The sequence below is a fragment of the Podarcis tiliguerta genome (genome assembly GCF_965153285.1).
Source record: "Podarcis tiliguerta genome assembly, chromosome: 7".
Lineage (NCBI taxonomy): Eukaryota > Metazoa > Chordata > Lepidosauria > Squamata > Lacertidae > Podarcis > Podarcis tiliguerta.
The window spans coordinates 15,515,915-15,540,160 of NC_139540.1; the positions used below are offsets into that span (position 1 = coordinate 15,515,915).

The 24,246-nt window shown below is 44.7% G+C and overlaps 1 protein-coding gene and 1 long non-coding RNA gene across 2 annotated transcripts in view; both read left to right on the forward strand.

Moving 5' to 3' along the window:
- TAF2 (TATA-box binding protein associated factor 2) overlaps positions 1-20,278 on the forward strand; it is a 62,686-nt gene extending 42,408 nt beyond the window's left edge. The window contains exons 23-26 of the mRNA XM_083450417.1: positions 3,118-3,347; positions 4,394-4,546; positions 5,752-5,857; positions 18,799-20,278. Coding sequence (XP_083306543.1) covers positions 3,118-3,347; positions 4,394-4,546; positions 5,752-5,857; positions 18,799-19,052 — 743 coding nt within the window. The 3' untranslated portion in view covers positions 19,053-20,278. The remainder of the gene's footprint in view (positions 1-3,117; positions 3,348-4,393; positions 4,547-5,751; positions 5,858-18,798) is intronic.
- On the forward strand, positions 7,274-14,578 carry LOC310682261. Its single transcript, XR_014513823.1, has 2 exons — positions 7,274-13,919; positions 13,975-14,578. It is a non-coding gene; the product is annotated as an uncharacterized lncRNA (long non-coding RNA).
- Positions 20,279-24,246: the final 3,968 nt, after the last annotated feature.

The window sequence follows — 24,246 nt, forward strand, 5'->3', positions numbered from 1 at the left end:
AAAAGTCTTATCAGGGCAAAGGGGTCTGCATCTCCGTAGGCAACCCTGAGTATCATATGCTGTGGGCCCTCGTGACAGTTGTATCCATGGGAATCTTGTCTTGTAATTTTCCTATTTGCTCAGTTTTCTTTGAGACATGTGCCTTTTGCTTTGTTTGCTGCTTAACATCTTTTTCCTTTCTGGAAATCGCCTTCTCTGTAAACTTACTGGAGTCACGTGCTTTCAGATGACCAAAATCTGTCCATTTTAGCTACTCATGCAGTAAACAGATCAGCTTGTGGGGTGCAGCTGCTGTTCACTGGCAAATTGTGCGACCTTCCGTTTATCTGTGAGTTAAGACTCAGCACCATTGTTTGTGGTTTTCATTGAAGCTCGCAAACTGATTAGGCATCCATTACCAACTGGAGATTTTATTTTGTTTATTTCATTTAGGAAATTATTTATAGGCCGTTTGGGGGTTATAGTCCTTCTGTGTTAACTACCCTTTAAAAATGCAAGCTAGTTATGACAGAGAAAACAAACATATATCCTAACAGATCTTAAAAAAACCCACATCATTTGTTCTAAAACAGCTCAAATGTGTGTGTGTGTGTGTGTGTGTGTGAGAGAGAGAGAGAGAGAGAGAGAGAGAGAATATGACTGCGTTTGTTTGGCATTATGGGCATTAGGGCTGGGCGATATATCAATATATTTTCCAAAACCAGTTTGAAGTTGATATCATTATGTCGGTTTCATAATTTTTGACCTGGCATTATATCACAGATCATGATGTATGTGTGTGCACGTGCTATGTAAAAATCACAATGTGGTAAAAGCCATGAAGCCAGCCCACTGTGTCTCTTGATTTCTGCAGTCCCTGTTAACTTCGCCAGCTCAGCTCTCCCCTGCCTCATGCAGGGGGCAATGAATCACAAGAGCATGCACCAGCAAAAAACACAATTCATGAAAAACCGTGAAGCCAGTCAATGTCTCTAAATAAAGGCAAAGGGACCCCTGACCGTTAGGTCCAGTTGCGGACTCGGGTTGTGGCGCTCATCTCGCTTTATTGGCCGAGGGAGCCAGCGTACAGCTTCCGGGTCGTGGTTAACATGACTAAGCCACTTCTGGAGAACCAGAGCAGCGCACGGAAATGCCGTTTAACTTCCCACCAGAGCGGTACCTATTTATCTACTTGCACTTTTGAGGTGCTTTCGAACTGCTAGGTTGGCAGGAGCAGGGACCGAGCAACGGGAGCTCACCCCGTCGTGGGGGTTTAACCGCCAACCTTCTGATCGGCAAGCCCTAGGCTCTCTGGTTTAGCCCACAGCGCCACCCACACCCCATACAGTCTCTACATAGCTCCATCCTTATTTCAGACATCATGATACATCAGTATATTGTGATGTTTAGCCGGGGATATATCGCAGTGTTGAAAATCAGATATCGCCCAGCCCTAATGGGCATGTTCAAATGCAGGCCGTCTGCCATGCTGGCGAAAAGACCAGTTCTGACCAGTTAGTTGGTCTGGGCAGCCTGAGGTGGCATAGAGGATAGTGTGGCAAACCAGCCCAACTGTGTGGCTTAGTTGTTGTGCTCACAGTAGAATTGGGTTGAGGGAAAGAGTAAGCACCAGGGCAGCCCAGTTCTACCTCAGCTGCCTGCCATTCTCTCTGACAGCTGAGGACTTCGCTGCTAGAGTCTCACTCTGTGCAGAGAGACTGGGACTGGAGGCTCAAAGAAGTGGAGAAGAGGCTCAGTGGTGAGTCTTTAGGGGCAATGGCTGGATGTTGATGGTGGACTTCTTGGCAGGCCGAGAGAGACGGTGTGCACTGCAGCTCTGCCTGCCTACAAGAAAAGCATCATTTTGACTTGTGACACCTTAAAGATTAACACATTTGTTGTCCTGGCATAAGCTCTTGTGGACCAGAGTTGTGGTCCTCAGTTGCCAGTGTAATAATTCGGATTTCTACTCATTTATGACTTGTTAAAACTGTTTCTCATTAAAGTCATCTGTGTACAGGAACTAAAACATTTATCAAGCTTAATGGCAATGCTGTATTTGGAATGAGAAGGCAGTAGAAACTAGGCTTTTTTGTTTCAATGAGAGTACTGTATTGTGCTTATTGTGTTACAATCTTATACATAAAAGAGACTCCGTTCTATGGCATAAAAATACTTACAGAGGTGTCAGTCCAGCAAACTCTTGCATTGGGTTTTTGTTTTTTAAGTAACGCTTGTGACATTCAGTATGTTTTTAAGTTTTGGGGAGCTTAGAGAACATCTGGGACAAGGCTTTGGCACTGGATAGGCTGAATGTCAGGAGCTTGGAAGAGCCGTACTGGTTCAGAGCAAAGGCCCACCTAGTCCAGCATCTTCTTTTCTTGGTGGCTGGGGAAAAAATGACCTAAGATGAGTGCTGGCTGCTGGTGTTTTTAGAAAAGCCTGTCTCTTGCACAAAGATGATTTGGGATTTTGGGGGGGCAAACATTACCCTTCTCTGCTGAGGAGGGGGAAAAGATACTGTCGACTTAATGCACTGCGTTTTCTGTAGAATAGCCGTGGAATAGCCAGGTGGTGAAACTGTTGCTTGGTCCAGCTTGATTTAACAACTTCAGAATTATAAATGGCTATTTGTACTATGGAAGACAAGCAGCTGGCTCAGGATAGAATTTGGCAAGGCGTAGGTTGTTGCTAATAATATTTCTAAGCTTATCCTTCTCCAGCAGGGCAGGCTTTTCTCCCCTGATACTAACTGTGCTGGAACAAGCGCTGCATTTTGTTGTAGGCCCGTGTATATAGATTTATGTCATCCTGTTCCGTGCAATTCCCTTTATTTGGGAGTTGACCTAGTTTTCAAATCCCAGGTTGGTCCACTGGAAGGCATGACGATACAACTTAATTTGCCTTTGCTGAAATGGTGGTGGTGGCGATTAAAAATTGCTAGCAGAATGCATGCTGTTATTACTGAGTGATGAGGCATCTCCTATTGGTCTCTGTTAGGGGTTGTGCTCCTGTTGATGCAAAGCAGCAAGCAGATACAGGAAGAATTGCTTCATTTCCTACAGTTTGCAGTAGAAAATGCTTCAAAAGGCACACAGACAGTGTGAAAAGATGGTTGCTTTTTTCCTTACTCCATAGGTACATCCCACGACTGGAGGCTGCGCTGTGGGGCTGTCGACCTGTACTTCACGCTGTTTGGCCTCAGCAGGCCTTCCTGCTTGCCTCTGCCAGAACTTGGGCTGGTCCTTAACCTAAAAGAAAAGAAAGCTGTGCTGAATCCTACCATCATTCCTGAGGCAGGGGCAAGTGGTCCGGAACCGCCTAACAATCCAAACAATCTGGGTCAAATAGTTGGCTTCCAAAGCACTGTAAGCAATTTCCTTATTCTTTCACAGCCTCCCCACAACTCACAGTAGTGGAGTTTAACACAATGCAACCAGTTTTCAGGCCTTGCTCTCTAGCCTAGTCCCATGCTTCTATCCTTGACCTTGTACTGCAAATCTGATCTCCTTCCACTTGCTGGGAATATTTGTCTTGAAGTCGTATATGCCTCCTCCCCATCCCCACTTATTCATGAAGCCACAGGCAGTTCCTCATTCATATTTCTCAGAGTTTAATTTTGCCTGCCTCTCCTACAATATGTAATATTATTTTGTTGGGGGGCGGATCTCAGCCAGCGGCACAGATTTCAGTGGTGTCTGCTTGTGGGGTGAATTTTGCCTCATAGATGAGTGATGGAGGTTGTCCCAAAAGAGTGGGGCTGTAGCCTTTTAAACTGACATGTTTACGTATGGCAGATGAAAAATTCGCCTCTCAAAAAAGGCTATGCTACTTGTTGGATTGTGCAAAGGTATTCAAGCCTGAACCTGTCTACTTTTAATGCAGCATTAAAAATATTCTCCCACCCAATCCCACCTACCCTTATGCTTGCTCAAGCAGGGATCTAATATCCCAAACCTCGATCTGTAACAAATATAAATCATTGTTTCGAAACATATTGGTTATATGGCAGGTCTGGAGGGCAGCAGCCTTTTTCACTGTATTTGATAAGAAGGAATGAGAACTCCTGTATTCTCAGGAGCGACACCAGCTGCTGATACGACAAAGGATACTATATGATATGTTTTTTGGGTTCCCAGAAGAATACTGTATTTTTCAGTGTATAAGAATAGGTTTCCTCCCTAAAAAATAATGTCAAAAATTAAGGGGTGTCTTATACTCTGGGCCATCTCCCCCCCCCCCCCAATTTTCTTAAATCTGAGTTCCAAAAATAGCATCTTATACATGGGGGCGTCTTATAGATGGAAAAATAAGGTAATTATTGCTGTTTATGTTCCTGTGATTATAACATCTTTTTCTTTTCTCTTTTGGATGTAAATATTTTAAATCAGGTTTTTAAAATTTGCTTCTTTAGGACGATGATCACCTTGCTAAGGAAGCAGCAGTTATCCCCCTACCTCATCAGCAGGGGTTGAAGAGGAAGGCTGACACGCCTCTTGGGTCCCCACTAGAACCAGGCCAGATACTTGAGAAGAATGAAGACAGCAAAGTCAAACTCAAAATAAGAGTGAGTGAATTATAGAGATTACACTGCGCTTTCCTCGGGCCCAAGAGTGTCTTGGAGAGACAGTGACCGAAAGTCTTCCATGGCGTGATGGGACTCTCCCTGCAAAGGCGAGAAAGGCAGAAGTAGGCAGTCAGCTCCATCCTTAAGCACCTGCTGGTACTGCCAGCCCATCCCTGTGGCTGAGGAATCCTGTACCTTTGGAACGTGCTTTGCAAAAGGGACAGAGCAACAAAGTGCCATATTTTTCGCTCCATAAGACACACTTTTTTCCTCCTAAAAAGTAAGGGGAAATGTCTGTGCGTCTTATGGAGCGAATGCGTGGTCCCTGGAGCCAAATTGCCCAGGGGCGAAAAGCAGATTGTGCTTCTTTTTTTAGAAAGAGGGAAGGGGGTGTTGAAACGAAGCCGCTGATTAGCTGATCAGCAAGCGATCAGGAGGGAGATAAGGGACACTAGCGATAAAGGAGGCTGCCTGGGAGGGGGGGATCCTCAGGATTTTTGCATTGGGTCACCCCAAATTCACCATCAGATCACATAGCATGTCCATGGCTACAGCCTGCACCAAAAAAATCACACATCCACTGTTTTGTGGGGCCACAATGGCGCAAAAACGTGGTTACAAAGCATGGATCCACATTGATCCTCAGGATTTTTGCATTGGGCTACCCCAAACTCACCATCAGATCATATATCATGTCTGTGGCCACAGCAAGAACCACAAAAATCATACATCCACTGTTTCGGTCAGAATATATATTTTTTTCTTGTTTTCCTCCTCTAAAAACTAGGTGTGTCTTATGGTCAGGTGCATCTTATGGAGTGAAAAATACAGTAAACCCTAGCATTTGGTGCTAATCCAATTCTCTTTGCATCACAGTGATGGGGAACCACCAGAACCTCCTGGTTGTGAATGAGTACCCCACACTTGGCTGCCCATTGTCTATTAAGTTCTTTTTAGCAATCGCATCTTAAGAAATGCCATAATCTGCTCCTCTTCAGTTTTTATTCTGTCTAGCTAGGGTGCCTAAATCTGGGTAGGATCTGGCTGTTAATATACAGTGGTGATGTTTTCATGTGTGTTTTCTTTCGAATTATTTTCTATAGTAAAAATGGTTCATGCTTCAGAGGCGAGATATATATATATAGAGAGAGAGATCCTTTAGCATTCCCTAACTCTTAGTTATGTTTGTTTTTCCATTGTCACAGTTCTCAAACTCTCAGGAGGAAGAAGAGATTGATATGGACACGGTTCATGACAGCCAAGCGTTTATCTACCATCATTTGAATATGCTGGAAAGACCCTCAACGCCAGGTCAGTTAAACTCATGGCAAGGCTTGGATAGCTTGCAGTTCATAAGCGCCATGTTCCTCCTAGGTATGGCTCTCAACAGTCCCATTGCCCTTTAGCTCATGCTGTCTTCTACCTTGGTTAAGTTCAAGCTGAGAATTTGATCTGATTTCTCATGCAGAAGGTGTGAATGGGTTGTATGTGTTTGCAATTGCTGCATTCCCAGTCTTACCCACTCATCTAATACAACCCAGCTTCGTATTCCTACTCTCTGGGAGGTTAGAACATGTGGCAAGGAGCAGAGCTTTGACAGCTGTCTCCTGAGTTAAATGCCCAGCACTGCTTGGATTCAAAGGTGTGTCTTTAATATGAGTATCTTGCTAATTCCATTTCCTAATTTGTCAAGTGACAAAAGGTCACCTTATTCACCTCACCTGAACGATCTGCAAATGAATCGAGTTTTTGTCACGAAGACCCAAAAGTGGCCTCTGGGATGCTTATGACTTTCCAGATTTGACAAGTTTCCAGCTATGACTAGTGTTTTTCCTGTTCTTAAGCCAGTTTTCTAGCACACTCTTGTACTTGTTTCCATTGGGTTCTTTTTTAAAAAAAATTATAATAATGATTGTTTTATTTTGCTAAGAATACTTAGCACATTTCATTCTGGGAAGTCTTAAACACAGTTTCCTACATCGACAGAGCTTCCTTTATCTCCGATGCTTTGTGGCCACATATTGACTGGCTTTCCCTCAGGCCCTTATAACATAGTGGACCATTGTAACTTTCAAGCTACGTGTGGCCTCTGCAATTTTTACTTGAAGCTTCTGATCATCTCAAGGTTGCAGAGAGGGAATGGTGTCCATATCTTAAAAGTTCTTAAGAGATGCATCAGAACCAAAATCCAAAACTGGAGATTTCCAGACGCACTCAGATTGTTCCCCAAAAGTGGAATGTCAAATAAGTGACAGGGTTTTAAAGCTGTGAGTCTTGTGAAAGAGTGTTAATGTTCAGATATTTAAACTGTAGTGTAACAGGCCAACCCATGTAGTCCTTTTTGAAGCCTTACTAGGACTTGCCGATCAAAAAGGTCGGCGGTTCGAATCCCCGCGGCGGGGTGCGCTCCCGCTGTTCGGTCCCAGCGCCTGCCAACCTAGCAGTTCGAAAGCACCCCCGGGTGCAAGTAGATAAACAGGGACCGCTTACTAGCGGGAAGGTAAACGGCGTTTCCGTGTGCGGCTCTGGCTCACCAGAGCAGCGATGTCACGCTGGCCACGTGACCTGGAAGTGTCTCCGGACAGCGCTGGCCCTCGGCCTCTTTGAGTGAGATGGGCGCACAACCCTAGAGTCTGTCAAGACTGGCCCGTACGGGCAGGGGTACCTTTACCTTTACCTTTAATGGAGCTGTATTGCCGGTTTCCATGTCCAATTTTTATCCTTATGGATACAAATGGGGATGTTGCTCTCTTGTAGCATGAGAGTGGTCCCAACAGATGTGGCAAGAGTCCCGGCAGCATCTGCTCAAGGTGGTTCTTCATGCCTAAGAATGCATTTTTTATTTTTAAGTGAAGTTGCCTGTGCACTTTGCCCCATGGTGTGTTTTGAATCTGTAACCAGGGTTTATTTTCTGGCTTATCCCAGAGAACCGAGGGCATGTTCTAATATAGCTCATCAATCCTCAAAACGGTCCTGTGAGGTTGGTTTTGCTGGGAATGTGACTTGCTCTTTGGTAGCTGGGGGGGGGGCGGGATTTGAAATTTGTTCTCCGGTGGCTAATCCCAGTGACCCGCTGTCCACACTGTGCTAAGTGAGATTTGGCATCTGATCCAGGCCGCACTCCCATCTTGAGGTGGTGAGTTCCAAAGTTCATTTCAGTGAATGGGCTGCAACACAGATTCTGATTATATCTGGGAAATTCAGAAAACATACTTTTTATTATAATAATAATTTAAAAACCCACAACAACAACACTGCAGTACTGGTCATTACTAGTTCCACCACCCCCCTTTACATTTGGTATAGCATTGCACACACTAGGTGTTCCTAAAAATAATAATAGTACCATGTGCTAAGGTTTTAAATCAAATATCCAATAAACATGAGCCGATAGGATCACAGGAGATTTAATTTAAATATTATATAATTAAAAACAGCAATTATTCCTCCGTGTGATGATAATAAAATGAGGTTTCCAGCAACGAAACAAGTCTATGAAGTCCATATTTATAGCTCTTCCCTAGCATTTCATAATACTGTTTTTGTGCTATTCTTATACACCCTAATGGGGGGTATAAAGTTATAAACAAGAAATTCTGGATAATGGTGCCAGGAAGTTAACAGATGTTTCTTAAGGGACCCTTGTATCAGCAGCTGCACACTCTGGATTGTTCTGCGTCAAATATGCTGGGATGTTAGTGGGTGCGGTTCAGTATCTGGAGTTCTGGCCAGCATGCATATAAAATCTGCATCAGGCAAGGAAGCTATTTTTAGGATTCACATGTGCTCTGGATGACCACCGAGCACTGCAAGGCAAATTCTTACCTGTCAAAGCGAACCTATTCTAACTCTCCTTTAAACTTTAAAGACGAGAGTATATTCCAGACTTGCAGAATCTACTTATTTTTTATTTAAGAACCTGAAAGCTCACCAACTGGAGCTTTGTGTAAGATAATGGGGTAGGGACAAGCTTGCAGGATTAAGGCACAGCCCAGGAATTTGTTCTCAGTACCAGAACTGAGCTCACAGTCCTGCTACACACAGCTCCGCATACAGTTTAATTCACCCTAACCAACTTTCTTCATCTCAGCAGCCTAAGTTAGAAGGGGGAGTAAAGCTTTTTGTTGATGCTGGTGCTAAAAAAAGGCTGATCGTTTGAATCCTTGCTTATCTTCTGCTAATTACTCAGATCCACTGATAGACCCTGAAATATGTTCTACCCACTTCTAACTTCTTCTTCTTTTAAGCAACAGTGTGCTGCTCTTTCCAGAAGGGTTTAGGATTTGAGAACGTTTTTTGAAGACTTGGAGCTGAAGCTTCTGCGTTCATAAGATTGTATGTCACTTCTACTGACGGCTTCAGCGCTAGAGGAATACAGAGGCAGCTGGCTGTAGTGTCTATGTCTGAAACATTGCTTTCTTGCCTGGATAAGATTCTAGCCTATGGGACATATCCAGCCCCCCAAGGCTTTTTGTGCTCTGCCTTGCAAACTGTCCTAAGAAAGAAAGAGAGAGAGAGAGAGATGGCTCCCGCAGGTTCCCCCCAGATCCCCCGCTGCAATGCTGTGATTCAGTGGGGTTTGTCCTAGAGTTGTAAGTGATAGCAAAGCTACATCTGGCGAGCTTTCTGCTGCTTCCATATTCTAGAGCAGTTCAGGAGTGCTTGGAAACCTTTGTCTCCCTGTTCTCAGTCTCCTAATAGTAGGTACTGAGGGGACACAGAATCAAGGAGGGCAGAACGTCCCAAGTCTTGAGTACTTTTCTACCCAAGTCTTCACCGAAGGAAGACAGCAGAGGGTGTTTTGAGGAGTTTCTAACATCTTTGACTGGGGAATGCACAGACTCAGAAAACCTTGTGGATCGTGTAAAAGATTGTTCTGTGAAAGCTCTCTTTCCCATCACACTACTGTGATTAGAGGCGAGGGAGCTGCCTCTGTTTCTCTGAAATGCTCTGTCTCCGTATTTCTGAGAGTGTGGGTTGTGTGTGTCTGTGTGTGTGTGTCTGTGTGTGTGTACCCTATCATCAAGCTGATTCATAGGACTGGGCCAGAGGGAGCTTTTGGGGTTGGTCCAGAGTGGGACCAGATAAGCCCCCCTGCACCTGCTGTTGATTTTCACAAGCCGTTCTTGCACTTAGTGTGTAAATGGTTTCTCTTGGGAGTTCAGCCCTGAGTCGCAAAAAGGTGTGTGAATATATATATATATAGAGAGAGGGAGAAATATAATTTAAGGGGAAGGACTGAGCAAGAGGTCAGATGACTGAACATTGCAGCCTGTTTTTTAATCAATCTCTTAATCGATTCAGTGTCTAATCCTGATTATTCAGATAGAAGCTGGACCGATAGATACAAATTCACAGGTACTCATTGAAAACTGCCGGTGGCAAACACTAATTAAAGAAGGCATTTTCTCTTCTAAGGAATGTCTCTTATGAAATGATGCCTATTATGGCACATGTGGACATTACCTTAAAAAAAAAAAAGCATGCTTCTTGCTTTAGAGCCACTGTTTTTATCCGCATGTAAATAATAATCATCCTTGCAGATAGCTGAAATCAATTGACAAAAAAACCCTCAGTTGACTAGCTAAGAGTTGTTTTATCAGGCGATGAGCCTTAGCCTAATAAGCAAACAAATACATCATTTCCAAAATAATAGTGGTAAGTGTTTCAACACTTATAAATAAATCTTGTTTTATAACAAATCTTCATTGTTGCTTTAAGAAAGGCTGGGTGGGGTGATCCCTCCCTCTCTTCTTTTTGGTCCATGTTAATTCGTTTTCAAGCTGTTTCTGTTCTGTCATCACTTCATGGAAAATGGATACTGTAGCTTTAGGCAAAGAGCCAACAGTAGAGGTTGCTAATTCTTATTAATGAAGAAGTTTTTTTACAAGCTTGTAACATTTTTTTCCCATTACAAAAGAAACCCCGGATTCTTCAAAAAGCAAAGAAAAAATGCCCCTTGTTGTCTGTCTGTCCACTCTGATGTTGGCCCGTTAATTATAACTCTGCTCTAAGCGCAGTAGCTTTGAAGGCATCAGAACAAGACCTTTTAAAGTCTCTGATGTCATCCGGGATCTGACTTCTAATATGAAAAGCAGATTTTATTTGCTATTAAATCTTCAAAAACAGTAGGGAGTGTTCCACCCTCTGCCTTGCAGGGATCAAAAGAACCCAAAGGCCAGGCTGTATTCTCATCTTAATTGAGAGCTCCAGCTTTTAGGTCATGTTGCAAATTGTAGGATTGCATGCATTTCATAGCTCATGTTAGAGCACCGTTCACTTGGAAGACTTAGCATTATTTAAGAATTTATCCTTTTCATACTTAGGAATTTATCTTTATCCTGGCCTTTGTCCAAGGACACAGGACAGCATACATGGTTTGTGACTCCCCACACCTTCCCATTTATGCCCACAATTGCCTTGTGAGTCAGGCTAGCCTGAGAGTAACTAAAGCACCATCATCTGTTGAGCTTCATAGCTGAGTTAGGGGTTTGAAGACAGGTGTCTCCGATTAAACCCCAAACCATGTTGATTGCACCAGTCTAAATAATACTCTGTTGTGCTATCAGTGCGCATGGTGCTGTATGAGTTGTGTTGGCACGTTGAGAGTCCCTGAGGGCGAGGATGTTGCCATCTGAACTGGACAGTAGAGAAACAACTGTGAGAGAGATGGAGAGACAAGAGGTAGACAGGAAAGAATGCGGCCAAATGCCAATCCACGTACAGGAAGGAGCTGTTTTGTTGTTGTTGTTGTTTAGTCGTGTCCGACTCTTCGTGACCCCATGGGCCAGAGCACGCCAGGCACTCCTGTTTTCCACTGCCTCCCGCAGTTTAGTCAAACTCAGACTGGTAGCTTCGAGAACACTGTCCAACCATCTCGTCGTCTGTCGTCCCCTTCTCCTTGTGCCCTCCATCTTTCCCAACATCAGGGTCTTTTCCAGGGAGTCTTCTCTTCTCATGAGGTGGCCAAAGTATTGGAGCCTCATCTTCAGGATCTGTCCTTCCAGGGAGCACTCAGGGCTGATTTCCTTCAGAATGGATAGGTTTGATCTTCTTGCAGTCCATGGGACTCTCAAGAGTCTCCTCCAGCACCATAATTCAAAAGCATCAATTCTTTGGCGATCAGCCTTCTTTATGGTCCAGCTCTCACTCCCGTACATCACTACTGGGAAAACCATAGCTGGCACATCCAATATGTGCAGAACTGCACACCAAACCCATTGGAAGTTGCCTGTATTGAAAACTTCCAGTTGGGAATGAGGGTAAACCATATGGCAGGTGAAGTTCAGACTATTTGCACTTGGCTTCAGACAGCGTGCATTGCAAGGAAACTTAAGAGCCTTGACGTACAAGCAAGCACACACCTCGATCTACTTCCTGGTGCATTATGATGTCTGAATCCACACTATCTTCAGGATTGATTTATTACTTAGGTTGCTATGGAAAAGCATTCCAGTTGTTGCAGTAATGCTAAAATGTGATCGCTTGGTTTGCAGGGCCAGTGTAAGCACCACCAGCAACAGTCCTCAGCCAGCCCCAGAATTAAGGGAAATGGTGGTAAATCCTACAGGGTCCCCCTTCTCTGATTTTATTTTTATTTTTGTGTGTGTAGTGGCTTACAATGTCAGGTCTATGGGAAGCACTTGGCCTTATCCCCAGGGAGAGCCGTCCCTCTCTGATTCTAAACATCTGTTTCACAGTGAAACTAATAATTACGTTGGCCTCTGAACATCCAAAACCAGAGGAAGGTGCCAAGTGAATAGGCTAGTATAATGCATGTTCTCTTCCAAGAAATATTAGTAATCACTTCAAAAGCAAACTCAGAAGGACCTCACCCCTCTGCGGTTGGTTCAGCCAGTTACTGAGAGAGCCTGATTCAGTCCCTCGAGCCGTAAGGAGAGCAGAGTACCCTTGCGGACAGCAGGGCATGCACTGCCAGTGCTTTCTCTCCAGAACAATACGAAGGCACAAGTTGTGATTAATCACAGAGAATGGTGGGTGATAAAGTGGAACAGTTTATGCATGTTGAGAAGCAGGGTGTCAAGGCCCAGGGTTTATAAGCAACCTTGGAAATACATTTGAGGCAGAAAGTGGACTTCCGATGAGGGAGTAGAAGCATAAGGAAATGGATGCCATCTCTGTCTGGCGGGCATGTTAATTTTTCTGACTACAGCTGCATCCTCAGTGGATTAATGGAACTTCAAAAGAAAAGGGATCAAACTTTATGGGTGGTGAATGCTCACATCCTAGGTAAAGATAAAGGGACCCCTGACCATTAGGTCCAGGCATGGTCGACTCTGGAGTTGTGGCGCTCATCTCGCTTTAATGGCCTAGGGAGCCGGCGTACAGCTTCTGAGTCATGTGGCCAGCATGACTAAGCCGCTTCTGGCGAACCAGAGCAGCACACAGAAACGCCGTTTACCTTCCCTCCGGAGCGGTACCTATTTATCTACTTGCACTTTGAGGTGCTTTCGAACTGCTAGGTTGGCAGGAGCAGGGACCGAGCAACGGGAGCTCACCCCGTCACGGGGATTCGACCTTCTGATCAGCAAGTCCTAGGCTCTGTTGTTTACCCCACAGCGCCACCTGTGTCCCTTGCTCACATCCTAGTGAGACTTTAATACTGATGATTTATGTATCTTGAGCAGTTCTGGGTTGAAGTGGGCATCAGCTGCGAACCTTTCATCTCACACATGTCTGTTGTGGAAGGGCTGTAGCTCAGTGGCAGAGCATCTATCTCCTCTGCAGGCAGAAGGTCCCAGGTTCAGTCCATAGCATCTCCTGGTAGGACCACAATTGTCCTGGTCCCATCTGAAACTCTGGAGATCTGCTGGCAGCCAGTGTAGACAGTACTGAGCTAGATGTGCAAATGGTCTGACTCAGAATACAGCAGTTCCTATATCTATTTGGCGTTCTGCTCCATGTATTCTTGTAAGTTTATTTTTTTAGATGCATTAATAAACAGGTGAGGGGTAGCAGAAAGGATAAGCCTATCACTGTTTCAGTAGCTTTCCATCTTGTGGAAATCAGCTCTGTGCAGTGGGGAACCTTTTGTGCCCATGGAGGCCCTGTTGTAGTATAAAACATCTGAGCTGGCTGCTTTTCAATCCCTGGAATTAACAAAGAGGGATAATGTTTTAAACAAGTTTATTTTTATTTGCAGCGTATGTATTTTGTTCCTCTATTAAATGCACACGTACTGTGGCATCATTTGAAATCTGATGCATTCATTAGTGGAAGATTTAAAACCATGGTAGTAACCGAGAATTTCAGCCCCAGGTTTTCAACTCGGAATTTACGGTATTGTGTTTCCTCGAGGCAAAAACTGCAAACCTGCGGACCTGGGGTTCACCTTCCTTTGGAATGGAAGAGGGTTCCTATGGAAGAGGGTTTTGAGAGGTGACATAGAAATGCTTTGTACAAGTTAGTTAGGCTGCAGTCCTAAACTGGCTTTCCTGGGAATAAGACCCACTGAACACATAAGCTACTTCTGTGAAAAGTTACATGATTGTTTAGGAACTTTAAAAAAATAAAGAGTTTCTTTATGATTGCGGCGACTTGGAGGTCTTAGTTTAAACTTCAGTATATCCCTGGGTTTGCCCGCTCTCTCATAGTCCCCATTGTGTTATTTCCTTTTGATAGGCTGCAAAGTTCATTTTGTACTTCTGCATTTGGTTTCTAAAACTTGTGTTTTGAAATGACTCTGAAATCTGGTATGGTTTAGAGTGTGTTAGATGTGTGTACCCAAATCATCAGGGGTGCACTTTTTATGTTCACGCAATGAATTGTGGATGACAGTTTCATAGTTACAACGTAAGCCTGTAATGCAGAAGCTGTAATTATGTGGTCAGAGGCTTGTCTGGGAATAGAACAAGTCAAGAAATCCAGCACATTAAAGAGATGGTAATGCTGAAGAGACAATATAGTTGAGATTCCTAGGGAGACCTTTGCTAAGTTTTGAGGGGGTTTTGTAAAGAATTTGTTTGAAACTTTTCTTCATATAATACAATAAAAAACGACCAAATCTAAGTACAGTGGTACCTCGCAAGACGAATGCCTCGGAAGACGAAAAACTCGCAAGACGAAAGAGTTTTCCGTTTTCTGAGTTGCTTCGCAAGACGGATTTCCCTATGGGCTTGCTTCACAAGACGAAACGTCTTGCGCCTTTTTTTTAAAACCGCCAATGCATTCCTATGGGAAACCGTCAATGCACAGTGGTGCTTCGCAAGACGCAAAAACTCGCAGAACGAAAAAACTCGCAGAACGAATTAATTTCGTCTTGCGAGGCACCACTGTAAAAAGAAAAAAACAAAGAAAGTGAAAAGAAAATACACAAAGCTCTTTCTCAAAGGTAGATATTAACCCTTGTCTCTCACAAAAGTGGATGAACCCTCCCAGCTCTCACCTGGGAGCTTCCCTTTCTTTTCCCAGCCTCCCACCCTGGGAGATCTTTCCTTCCCTGCCTCTCTCACACAGGTTATTTCATCCATCACCTTCCTGTGCAGACCTTCATTGACCCAGAATAGAGAACATCAAAAAACAAAATAAGACATAACCAAGAGCAAAATTAATAAAGGAAGAAATTTAAAAAGACAGGAAGTAAAAGATAATTGAAAAAGGAAGGTAAAGAGGACTTCAGATTCTCTCTCTGTCAATTATGTATACAGTTGTACCTCGGAATTCGAACAGCTTAGTTGCTGAACGGTTTGGCTCCCGAACGATCGAAAACTGGAAGTGATTGTTCCGGTTTTCAAACATTCTTTTGGAAGCCGAATGTCCAGCGGGGCTTCTGCAGCTTCCGATTGGCTGCAGGAGCTTCCTGCAGCCAACCAGAAGCATCACCTTGGAAGCTGAACGTTTTGGAAGGCGAACAGACTTCTGGAACGGATTCCGTTCGACTTCCAAGGTACGTCTGTATAAAGATTATTCGGAGTGTCACTCCAGGATGGTATGCAGCTGTTCCTTGATCTGCTTGGCAATGTTTTCCCAGTCTTTGACCCCAGACTTCTCAAGTCCCTTCATTTTCCTTTCCACACAAAAAGTCTAATGGGACAGTGGAATTTGCTGCCAAGGAGTGTGGTGGAGTCTCCTTCTTTGGAGGTCTTTAAGCAGAGGCTTGACAACCATATGTCAGGAGTGCTCTGATGGTGTTTACTGCTTGGCAGGGGGTTGGACTCGATGGCCCTTGTGGTCTCTTCCAACTCTATGATTCTATGATTCTATGACTCTCCAGTTACTATTACTGCTAAATGTCAAGAATAGTTTTCCTCCAATCCGGTATAACAACTCTATCTCCCCAAAATTCCAACATCCATTATTCTCTGTTTTGTCTGAAGCAGCTATACATCACCCTTTAGCCCAGTAGATTCCCAGAGCAACTTATAAAAAACAGGGGTAAGACAGCTCCTGCCCTAAAACAGGTTCCACACATGGGGTGCCACCACAGAGAGAGCCATCATTTCTGCTATCCATGGAAGGAAAATAGTTAGGAACCTCTGAAGTCCCCAAAATCTGTAGCAGATGAGTCTGTGGTCAGGAGCTGAATGAGGTCCACATGTTGTCCTTCCCTGGGATGCACAGGGAAGTTAAAGGGTTATTTGGAGCAGTTGCTTTCAATAACTTTGCCGAATTGTGACCTATAGTTCAAGGCAGGGGTGGCGAGCCTGCAGGGCAGAGCAGATCCAACCTGCAGATTGAGCTCCTCTCACCTTGGAAAAGTAGTGTCTCGTTTCCCTTTGTTTCCTGAGCCTCTCTGAGCACTTCCTCCTGTTTTCTGAGTTTTTCTTACAGTGGCGGGATGCCAGAAGGAGAAGAGGCATTTTTTGAAGAGGGCTTTTCTCTCCATTTTTTGCACCATGGCAGTGCAATAAATACCTCCTAACACAGCCACTGCCGGGGGGTGGGAACGGGACAAAAATAGTTGTTGGTCGGACACCCACCCACCCCATTCCTTTGCTGATTGTCAGAAGAGGACGTGGACTCTGTGTGCCTTTCCACCTGAATGTGTGGAAACTATGGTTTGCTTGTGTGCAGTGCATTTGTGGTATGCATGTGTGTGATCTGAACGCATTGAGTGTGTGTACATGCATGAGTGACTTGAGTATACTTCGGCTACACCGGTGTCTGGCAAGTGGCCTCCAAATGGTTGGCCAACTCTCAGTGTGGCCCTCAGACCGAGAAAGCTTGGCCACCTCTGGTTTAGGGAGGTCATCTTTGGGTTAAGCAAACACTTTCTTAACTTGGATTAGACACTCAGAAAGTTTGTACCGTATTTTTCGCCCCATAGGGCGCACCAGCCCATAGGACGCACCTAGTTTTTTGGGGGGGAAATAAAGGGGGAAAAATTATCCCCCCCCCAGCTTCCCCCGACCCCAGCCCCCAGAACAGGCTGCTATCCACAAGCCGTGGGAGAGCTGTGCAAAGCCTGAAGCCTGGGGCGTGCTGAGCGCAGCGCGCCCCAAGCTTCTGGATACAGGCAAGCTCCCCGCTAGCCGCGGGAGAGCTGCGTGACTTCGCGCAGCTCTCCCATGGCTAGCGGATAGCTTCCTGAAGCCTGGAGAGCAAGAGGGGGCAGTGCGCACCGACCCCCCCTCGCTCTCCAGGCTTCAGCGAAAGCCTGCATTCGCCCCATAGGACGCACACACATTTTCCCTTCATTTTTGGAGGGGGGGAAATGTGTTCTATAGGGCGAAAAATACGGTACATAGCAGCATGCGCTGTTGCTGTAAAAGAAAAGAGCTGGTGTGATGCATTAGTCCAGGGTCAAGAGGACAAATGATATTTGTGTTGGAAGCATAAATGAAGATACTGAACTCATGTGAGGAAGAAGGATCAATTACTAAGCTGTGCAGGCTGGGGGCAAATTTTAGAACAGTAGATCCCTGCAATCTTTTGTCTGACTCCTGTTTATCTCAGTGAGAGATAAGTTATCTTCTGGTGTGTGGGATTTAGGCCACAATCGATTTGTTCTAGAGTAGTCCCAACGATATTTGTATTGAGGCAGACTGGGCATAAATGGGCCAAAGACTGTGACCTTCATGGATGTAGTTTCAGCGCCTTCCTGTGTCCCATCTTTCTGCCCCTTCCCCTCTTTTTTCCTGTTCAGATATTTATTCTTCCAAAATAATTATTGGCCCCATTTCGAGAGGGAACTATTGCCACCCATTTTCCTGTTTAACATGTTGCAGTTCTCAACAGTGGAAATAAATTTTCTTTCCCCCCTCAACGTCCCGCGCACCAAATCTTGACTGATGTTTAAGTTTCCTTTTCCATTCAGACTGCTGTTCAAAACCCACTGCTCCAGGCCCTCTCTGTATATTCAGACGCTGTGTGGGTGCTCTGGCTATAGTTCCTTGGATCATCTTTGGCTCAGAGAGTTGGTGCGAGACAGTAAACAGGATGTTGGACTCTGGAAGATTCAGGCTCTTGCAGACCTCAGGTTCCCATCTGTAAAAAAGGGGTATATTTTTCAAAAGAAACCGGTTTACCTACCTTTTCTTTAGCGACTGATTTCTCTAGCCCAGTAACGTGTACCTTTTGGTTGATAGCAGTTATTCAGGTTATGAGTCAGAGGTGCTTATCAGCCTTGCTTTCTAGAGTCCTTTACTCAATATGCTATCTTTTAGGCCTGATATCATCCACATACAACTGAATGCACTCTGTTGACAAGCGATAGGCCCGTCCCCATGCTACCTATTCATCTTGAATTGTCTAAGGTTGGCAAAGGCTTCTTAAGAATCAGTTGTAGCATTTAGAAAGCTACATGGACAGTCATGTGATGTGATTTCAAAGCAACCCTTATAATAATAATAACAATAATAATTAATTATTTGTACCCCGCCCATCTGGCTGGGTTTCCCCAGCCACTCTGGGCGGCTTCCAACAAAGATTAAAAATACATTAAAATGTCACACATTAAAAACTTCCCTGAACAGGGCTGCCTTCAGATGTCTTCTAAACGTCAGATAGTTGTTTATCTCTTTGACATCTGATGGGAGGGAGTTCCACAGGGCAGGTGCCACTACCGAGAAGGCCCTCTGCTTTGCTTATGATCTCAGGGATGCTGTAGCATCTCTTGCAAAAACGTTCTCAAACACTTCGCCATCTCGAAAGCACCACAGATAGCAGCTTGCAGTGGGAAACCCTGCAAAGCTTGGATATAATAATGCACCTGGTTCCCCCGGGGCCTCAGAATGGCTTAAATTCTGTGTGTTGTGTTGTTCTGCAATGGAACGTCTGCCTTTCTGTTTCAGGCAAAGAACAGTCGTCGCAGGAGCTAAGCTTGCTGCCAATTCCGGTGCCCACGCTGCCCGGTTTTACAAAAGAGTCCAGCTCTTCCAAGCACAGCGAGCATCACCACCACCACAAGAAGAAGAAGAAGAAGCACAAGCACAAACACAAGCACAAGCACAAGCACGACACCAAAGAGAAGGAGAAAGAGCCGTTCACCTTCTCCAACAGCCCTGCCAGCGGACGTTCCATTCGCTCACCATCCCTCTCAGACTGAAGCAAGCCACTCCAGAGTTGTTAGAGCGTATGGAAGCAGTGTGCATGCTGCCGTTGCTTTATGGTTAAGCGCATGTCACTGCAGTGGCTCAGAAGGCACGTTCAGATCGAAATCTCATGGTATCTGTTGTCCAGCCGCAACCATGCATATGAACCCCGTGATCATTCACCGTGCACCTGCCTTGCAATACCTTTGCAAAGAGAGAAGCAACTCATTTCCAATGCAAATGTCGCCTATCCACAGCCCGGCAGTGGCTATCCGTGTATCTTGCCAGAACGAAATATATTTTAAATGTTTGGTAGCTGTCGTGAAGTGAAGTGTGTGTTAAACATAAGCTGACTGCCAAACTTGGAAAACCTGGGGTTCACTGTACAGTGTTCTATAACATAATGTAAGACTTCCTGAGGCTTTTGTACAATCTCTTTTCCACATATTTAACCATTGCAGTTGTCGCTCTCTGTGTTTTTTTAAAGCCTAGAATGTTGCATACTCAGTTAAAAGCTTCATTTTTTTTTTAATTTTAAGATGTCTGGCATTTTAAAAACACGTTTGAGCGGAACATTCAGCAATCCTTTTCCTTAACTGTTTTTCGCAAGGGAAAAATGCCACTGTGTACACATGTCACTGTGCCCTCTAATCAGAATCAGAATTGTGTATAATGAAGTTCGTGCAAAAGCAAATCCTTAAAAGTGGGAAAGGATACTTTCCCCCATAGAATCTCAATTAGAAACACTCCTCGGGGTGAAATAGTTGTTGCAAAACTTCTTGAACTCTTCTGATTTCTAGTAAATTTGTTTAGAAACTCTGATTTTTTTAAAAAAAGTATTTTTAAATGTACAGTGAGTGAACACAAACATGAAACTGTGACAGGTTGCTTTATTACATAAAACAATAATATCCAAGAATTGCATTGCTGAGCTTAATTATGTGAAATGGGACTGCTTTTTAAAAACATTTTTATTTAATTTCTATGTTTTGTTGGTGCTTCCCTTCTTCCCCCCAGTTTCCTATAATATTTTGAGTTGTTTCCCTATCCGTCTTTAGGTTAAGATTCCTTTAAAAAGACAACAACAAATTGTGCGCATAGATACTTTTAGTTACATAGCTTATTGATAGTGGAAAGAGACAATTCTGATCCGTGAGAAGATACTTAATGAGAGGGACCCAATAAGGATTTTTTTAAAAAGAGAAGGTAATTAGTTAATAAAAAAAATGCTTTTATACAATCTGCTGTTGTGTATTGTATATCCTTCCTGTGTATAATAATCAGCATAAAACAAGAAGCAGTCTACCCTATGCCCCTGTCAAAATGGGGGGCAGAGGGGCTCACAACCACCTCAATGAGGACTGAGCATGCTCAGTGAGCGTAAGATGTTGTTGGGGACCAAATGGGAGAGGGGAAGAGCTGGCTCCTTGAACTGCAAACTGTGGGATTTTGTTACAGGGCTCCACTAAATGAAACATAGAAAGGGAAGGTCACCTTCCGTCCTAGCCTGCTCTGGAGGGCAGGACTCAAACCATTGGCTTCAAGTCACGAGAAAGGAGATTCTGACTAAACTAAAAAGTTTCTGACAGTAAGAGCAGTGGAACAGACTCCTACGAGAAGGGGTGAACTCTCCGTCATTGGAAGTTTTTGAGCAGAGGTTGGATGGCCATCTGCCCAGGATGCTTTAGTTGAAATTCCTGCAATCTGTGATCCGGAGGGCACAATGTAGGCTACCTGTTTAGGGAAGCTTTTAATGTTTGATACATTACTTTATTTTAATATTTTGCTGGAAGCCGCCCAGAGTGGGGAAGCCCAGCCAAATGGGTGGGGTATAAATAAATAAATAAATACATAAATACATACATACATACATACATACATACATACATACATACATACTATTATTACCACGATTTAATGCTTGGGCAGGCTCATATGACGGAACGGGGGCAGCCCTGGTCTAAAGCTGTTCAGCACTTTTTAAAGCTCTGAAACGATCTCGGAAACAAACTGGAAACTGCAAATGTAGTGCAGACAGACCTTTGTCCTGGAGACATTTATTGCACTTAATGCGCTTATGATTTATTGCTCCTTATATCTTAGTAGTTCCTTATTTCCGAATGGACTGTAGTCTCTTGCCTCTCTCTTGAGGCATGTTTATTTGCTTCTCTGGGAGTCCCTGAGCCAAACTGTGTTAGAATGACAGCCAAACCCTCCCTTCACCCCTCTTTATTTATTGTTTCGCGTTATTCAGTGTGTGTGGCTCGGATTAAGCGAAACTAAAGACTCCCAAATGCTGAAGCCTTCCATCAAGCAACTCCCCATGAGGAAAGGTTACAACATTCAGGGTTTTAGTAAAAGAGAATGTTGCAGAGGTGAAAATTTTTTTGCACAGTGTGGAGAAAGAGGAGAAGAAGTTCTTTTCCTTCTATCATATTACAAACCCCCAATGACTCCATCCAGTGAAGGTGAATAATAGGAAATTCAGGACGGACAAATTCTTTACATGACATGTACTACCACGATACAGTGGTACCTCTGGATATGCACACCTCTGGTTTTGTATCCATCAGGATGTGAATGCAGCAAACCCGGAAGTATTTTTCCGGGTTTCACCGCATGTGCAGAAGTGCTCTACTGTGTTGCGCGCATGCGCAGAAGCGGTCCCTCTGGTTGCAGAAACCTTGGGATCCGACTGGAGCTCCGGAACAGATCCCATCTGTAACTGGAGGTACCACTGTTGTATGTGTGTGTGTGTGTGTTACACATGCCATACACAGTCATGATAATCTGAATATTAGCAAGAATATAATATATAATATAATATAATACAATGCAACACTATTATATAAAGCTTTACATTTTCCTGTACTATCTTAATGTAAAACCTGCAACATTAGTTGTATTTCATATCTTCAAATATGTACATTGGTTGTCACCTGCATTTTCAGCTGAATTTGGGGGAATCACTTGAAGCATCGGTTGTGTTGAAGAAGAGGAGTTTGGATTTGATATCCTGCTTTATCACTACCCTAAGGAGTCTCAAAGTGGCTAACATTCTCCTTTCCCTTCCTCCCCCACAACAAACACTCTGTGAGGTGAGTGGGGCTGAGAGACTTCATAATAATAATAATATTTTTTTATTTATACCCCGCCCTCCCCAGCCAAGGCCGGGCTCAGAGCGGCTTACAAGCAATAATAAAAACAAGATAAATGATTACAACTTAAAAAACAAAAGTAAAATACAACATTAAAATAATGGAACATTAAAATATTAAAATGTAGCCTCATCGCAGGAGGAGAAGGAAAAGAAAAAAGAAATAGAGGGAGGGAGGGAATCAAATTGGCTCCAAGCCAAAGGCCAGGCGGAACAACTCTGTCTTACAAGCCCTGCGGAAAGAAATCAGATCCTGCAGGGCCCTGGTCTCATGAGGCAGAGCGTTCCACCAGGCCGGAGCCAGAGTTGAAAAGGCCCTGGCTCTGGTTGAAGCCAATCTAACTTCCTTAGGGCCTGGGACCACTAGGGTGTTGTTATTTATGGACCCTGAGGCTCTCCGTGGGGCATACCAGGAGAGGCGGTCCCGTAGGTACGAGGGTCCTAGGCCATGAAGGGCTTTAAAGGTCAAAAGCAGCACCTTAAATCTGACCCTGTACTCCACCGGGAGCCAGTGCAGCTTGAAAAGCACTGGGTGAATATGCTCCCATGGCAGAGACCCCGTGAGGAGCCTTGCTGCAGCATTCTGTACCCGCTGGAGTTTCTGGGACAGCTTCAAGGGCAGCCCTGCGTAGAGCGAATTACAGTAGTCAAGCCTGGAGATGACCGTCGCATGAATCACTGTGGCCAGGTCAGGGCAGGAAAGGTAAGGGACCAACTGCTTGATGCGGCGAAGGTGGAAAAATGTCGCCTTGGCTGTTGCTGTAACTTGCGCCTCCATGGAAAGGGAGGCGTCAAGGATTACACCCACACTCTTAACGGAAGGCAATGGCACTAATTGGGCCCCCGCAAGAGAAGGGAGTTGGTCCCTCATCCCCATGCCATCCCGACCTAGCCATAGGACCTCTGTCTTCGAAGGATTTAGTTTCAATCGGCTCCCACGAAACCATCCAGCCACAGCTTCCAAACATCTGGTCAGTGTGTTCGGGGCCGAGTCGGTGTGGCCATCCATCAACAGATAGAGCTGAGTGTCATCAGCATATTGGTGACAGCCCAGCCCAAAGCTCCGGATAATCTGGGCAAGGGGGCGCATAAAGATGTTAAAAAGCATCGGGGAGAGAATTGCGCCCTGCGGCACTCCACACACCAAGGAGTGGCGCAATGACATTTCCCTCCCTAGTGCCACCCTCTGTCCCCGACTACAGATAAAAGAGCACAACCAGTTACGGGCTATGCCCTATATCCCCACGTCTGCGAGGCGGTGGTCCAGAAGATCATGATCAACCATGTCAAAGGCTGCTGACAAATCTAAAAGGATCAGCAGTCCTGACCCGCCTCGATCCAGTTGTCTACGGAGATCATCTGTTAGGGCAACCAGAGCCGTCTCCGTCCCAAAACCAGGACGAAAACCGGACTGAAATGGATCTAATGCCGATGTTTCCTCCAGAAACCTACCAAGCTGTTCAGCAACCGCTCTCTCAATTACCTTACCCAGGTATGGAAGATTTGAAACTGGGCGGTAATTGGATAGGCCTAAGGGATCTAATGAAGTTTTCTTTAAGAGTGGACACACCACTGCTTCCTTCAGTTCCCCTGGGAATGTCCCCGTGTCAAGGGACAAATTGATAATTTCAACCAGGGGGGTCCGCGCAACATCTGGACACTCCCTAATCAGCCAAGACGGGCACGGATCAAGGAGGCAGGTGGTGGGCCTACTAACTTGGAGGAATCTATCCACATCAGTAGGGAGTATCCGATCGAAATGGTCCAACACTGGACTTGAAGTCAGTCGAGGGGCCTCCAGTTCAGTCACTGTATCTAAATTGGCAGGGAGGTCACGGCGGAGCAACAGGACTTTCTCCGCAAAAAAGCTCGCGAATGCCTCACAGCTGTGGGTCGAATTTGTGCTTAAATTTGGTTGTCCTCCTAAGGACGTTATTGACCTAATTATTCTAAAAAGTTGTGCCGGGCGAGAGCTAGCGGATGCAATGGAAGCTGCAAAGTAAGATTTTTTAGCAGCTTTCATAGCCATCTCATAGGCTTTCATAAGCGTC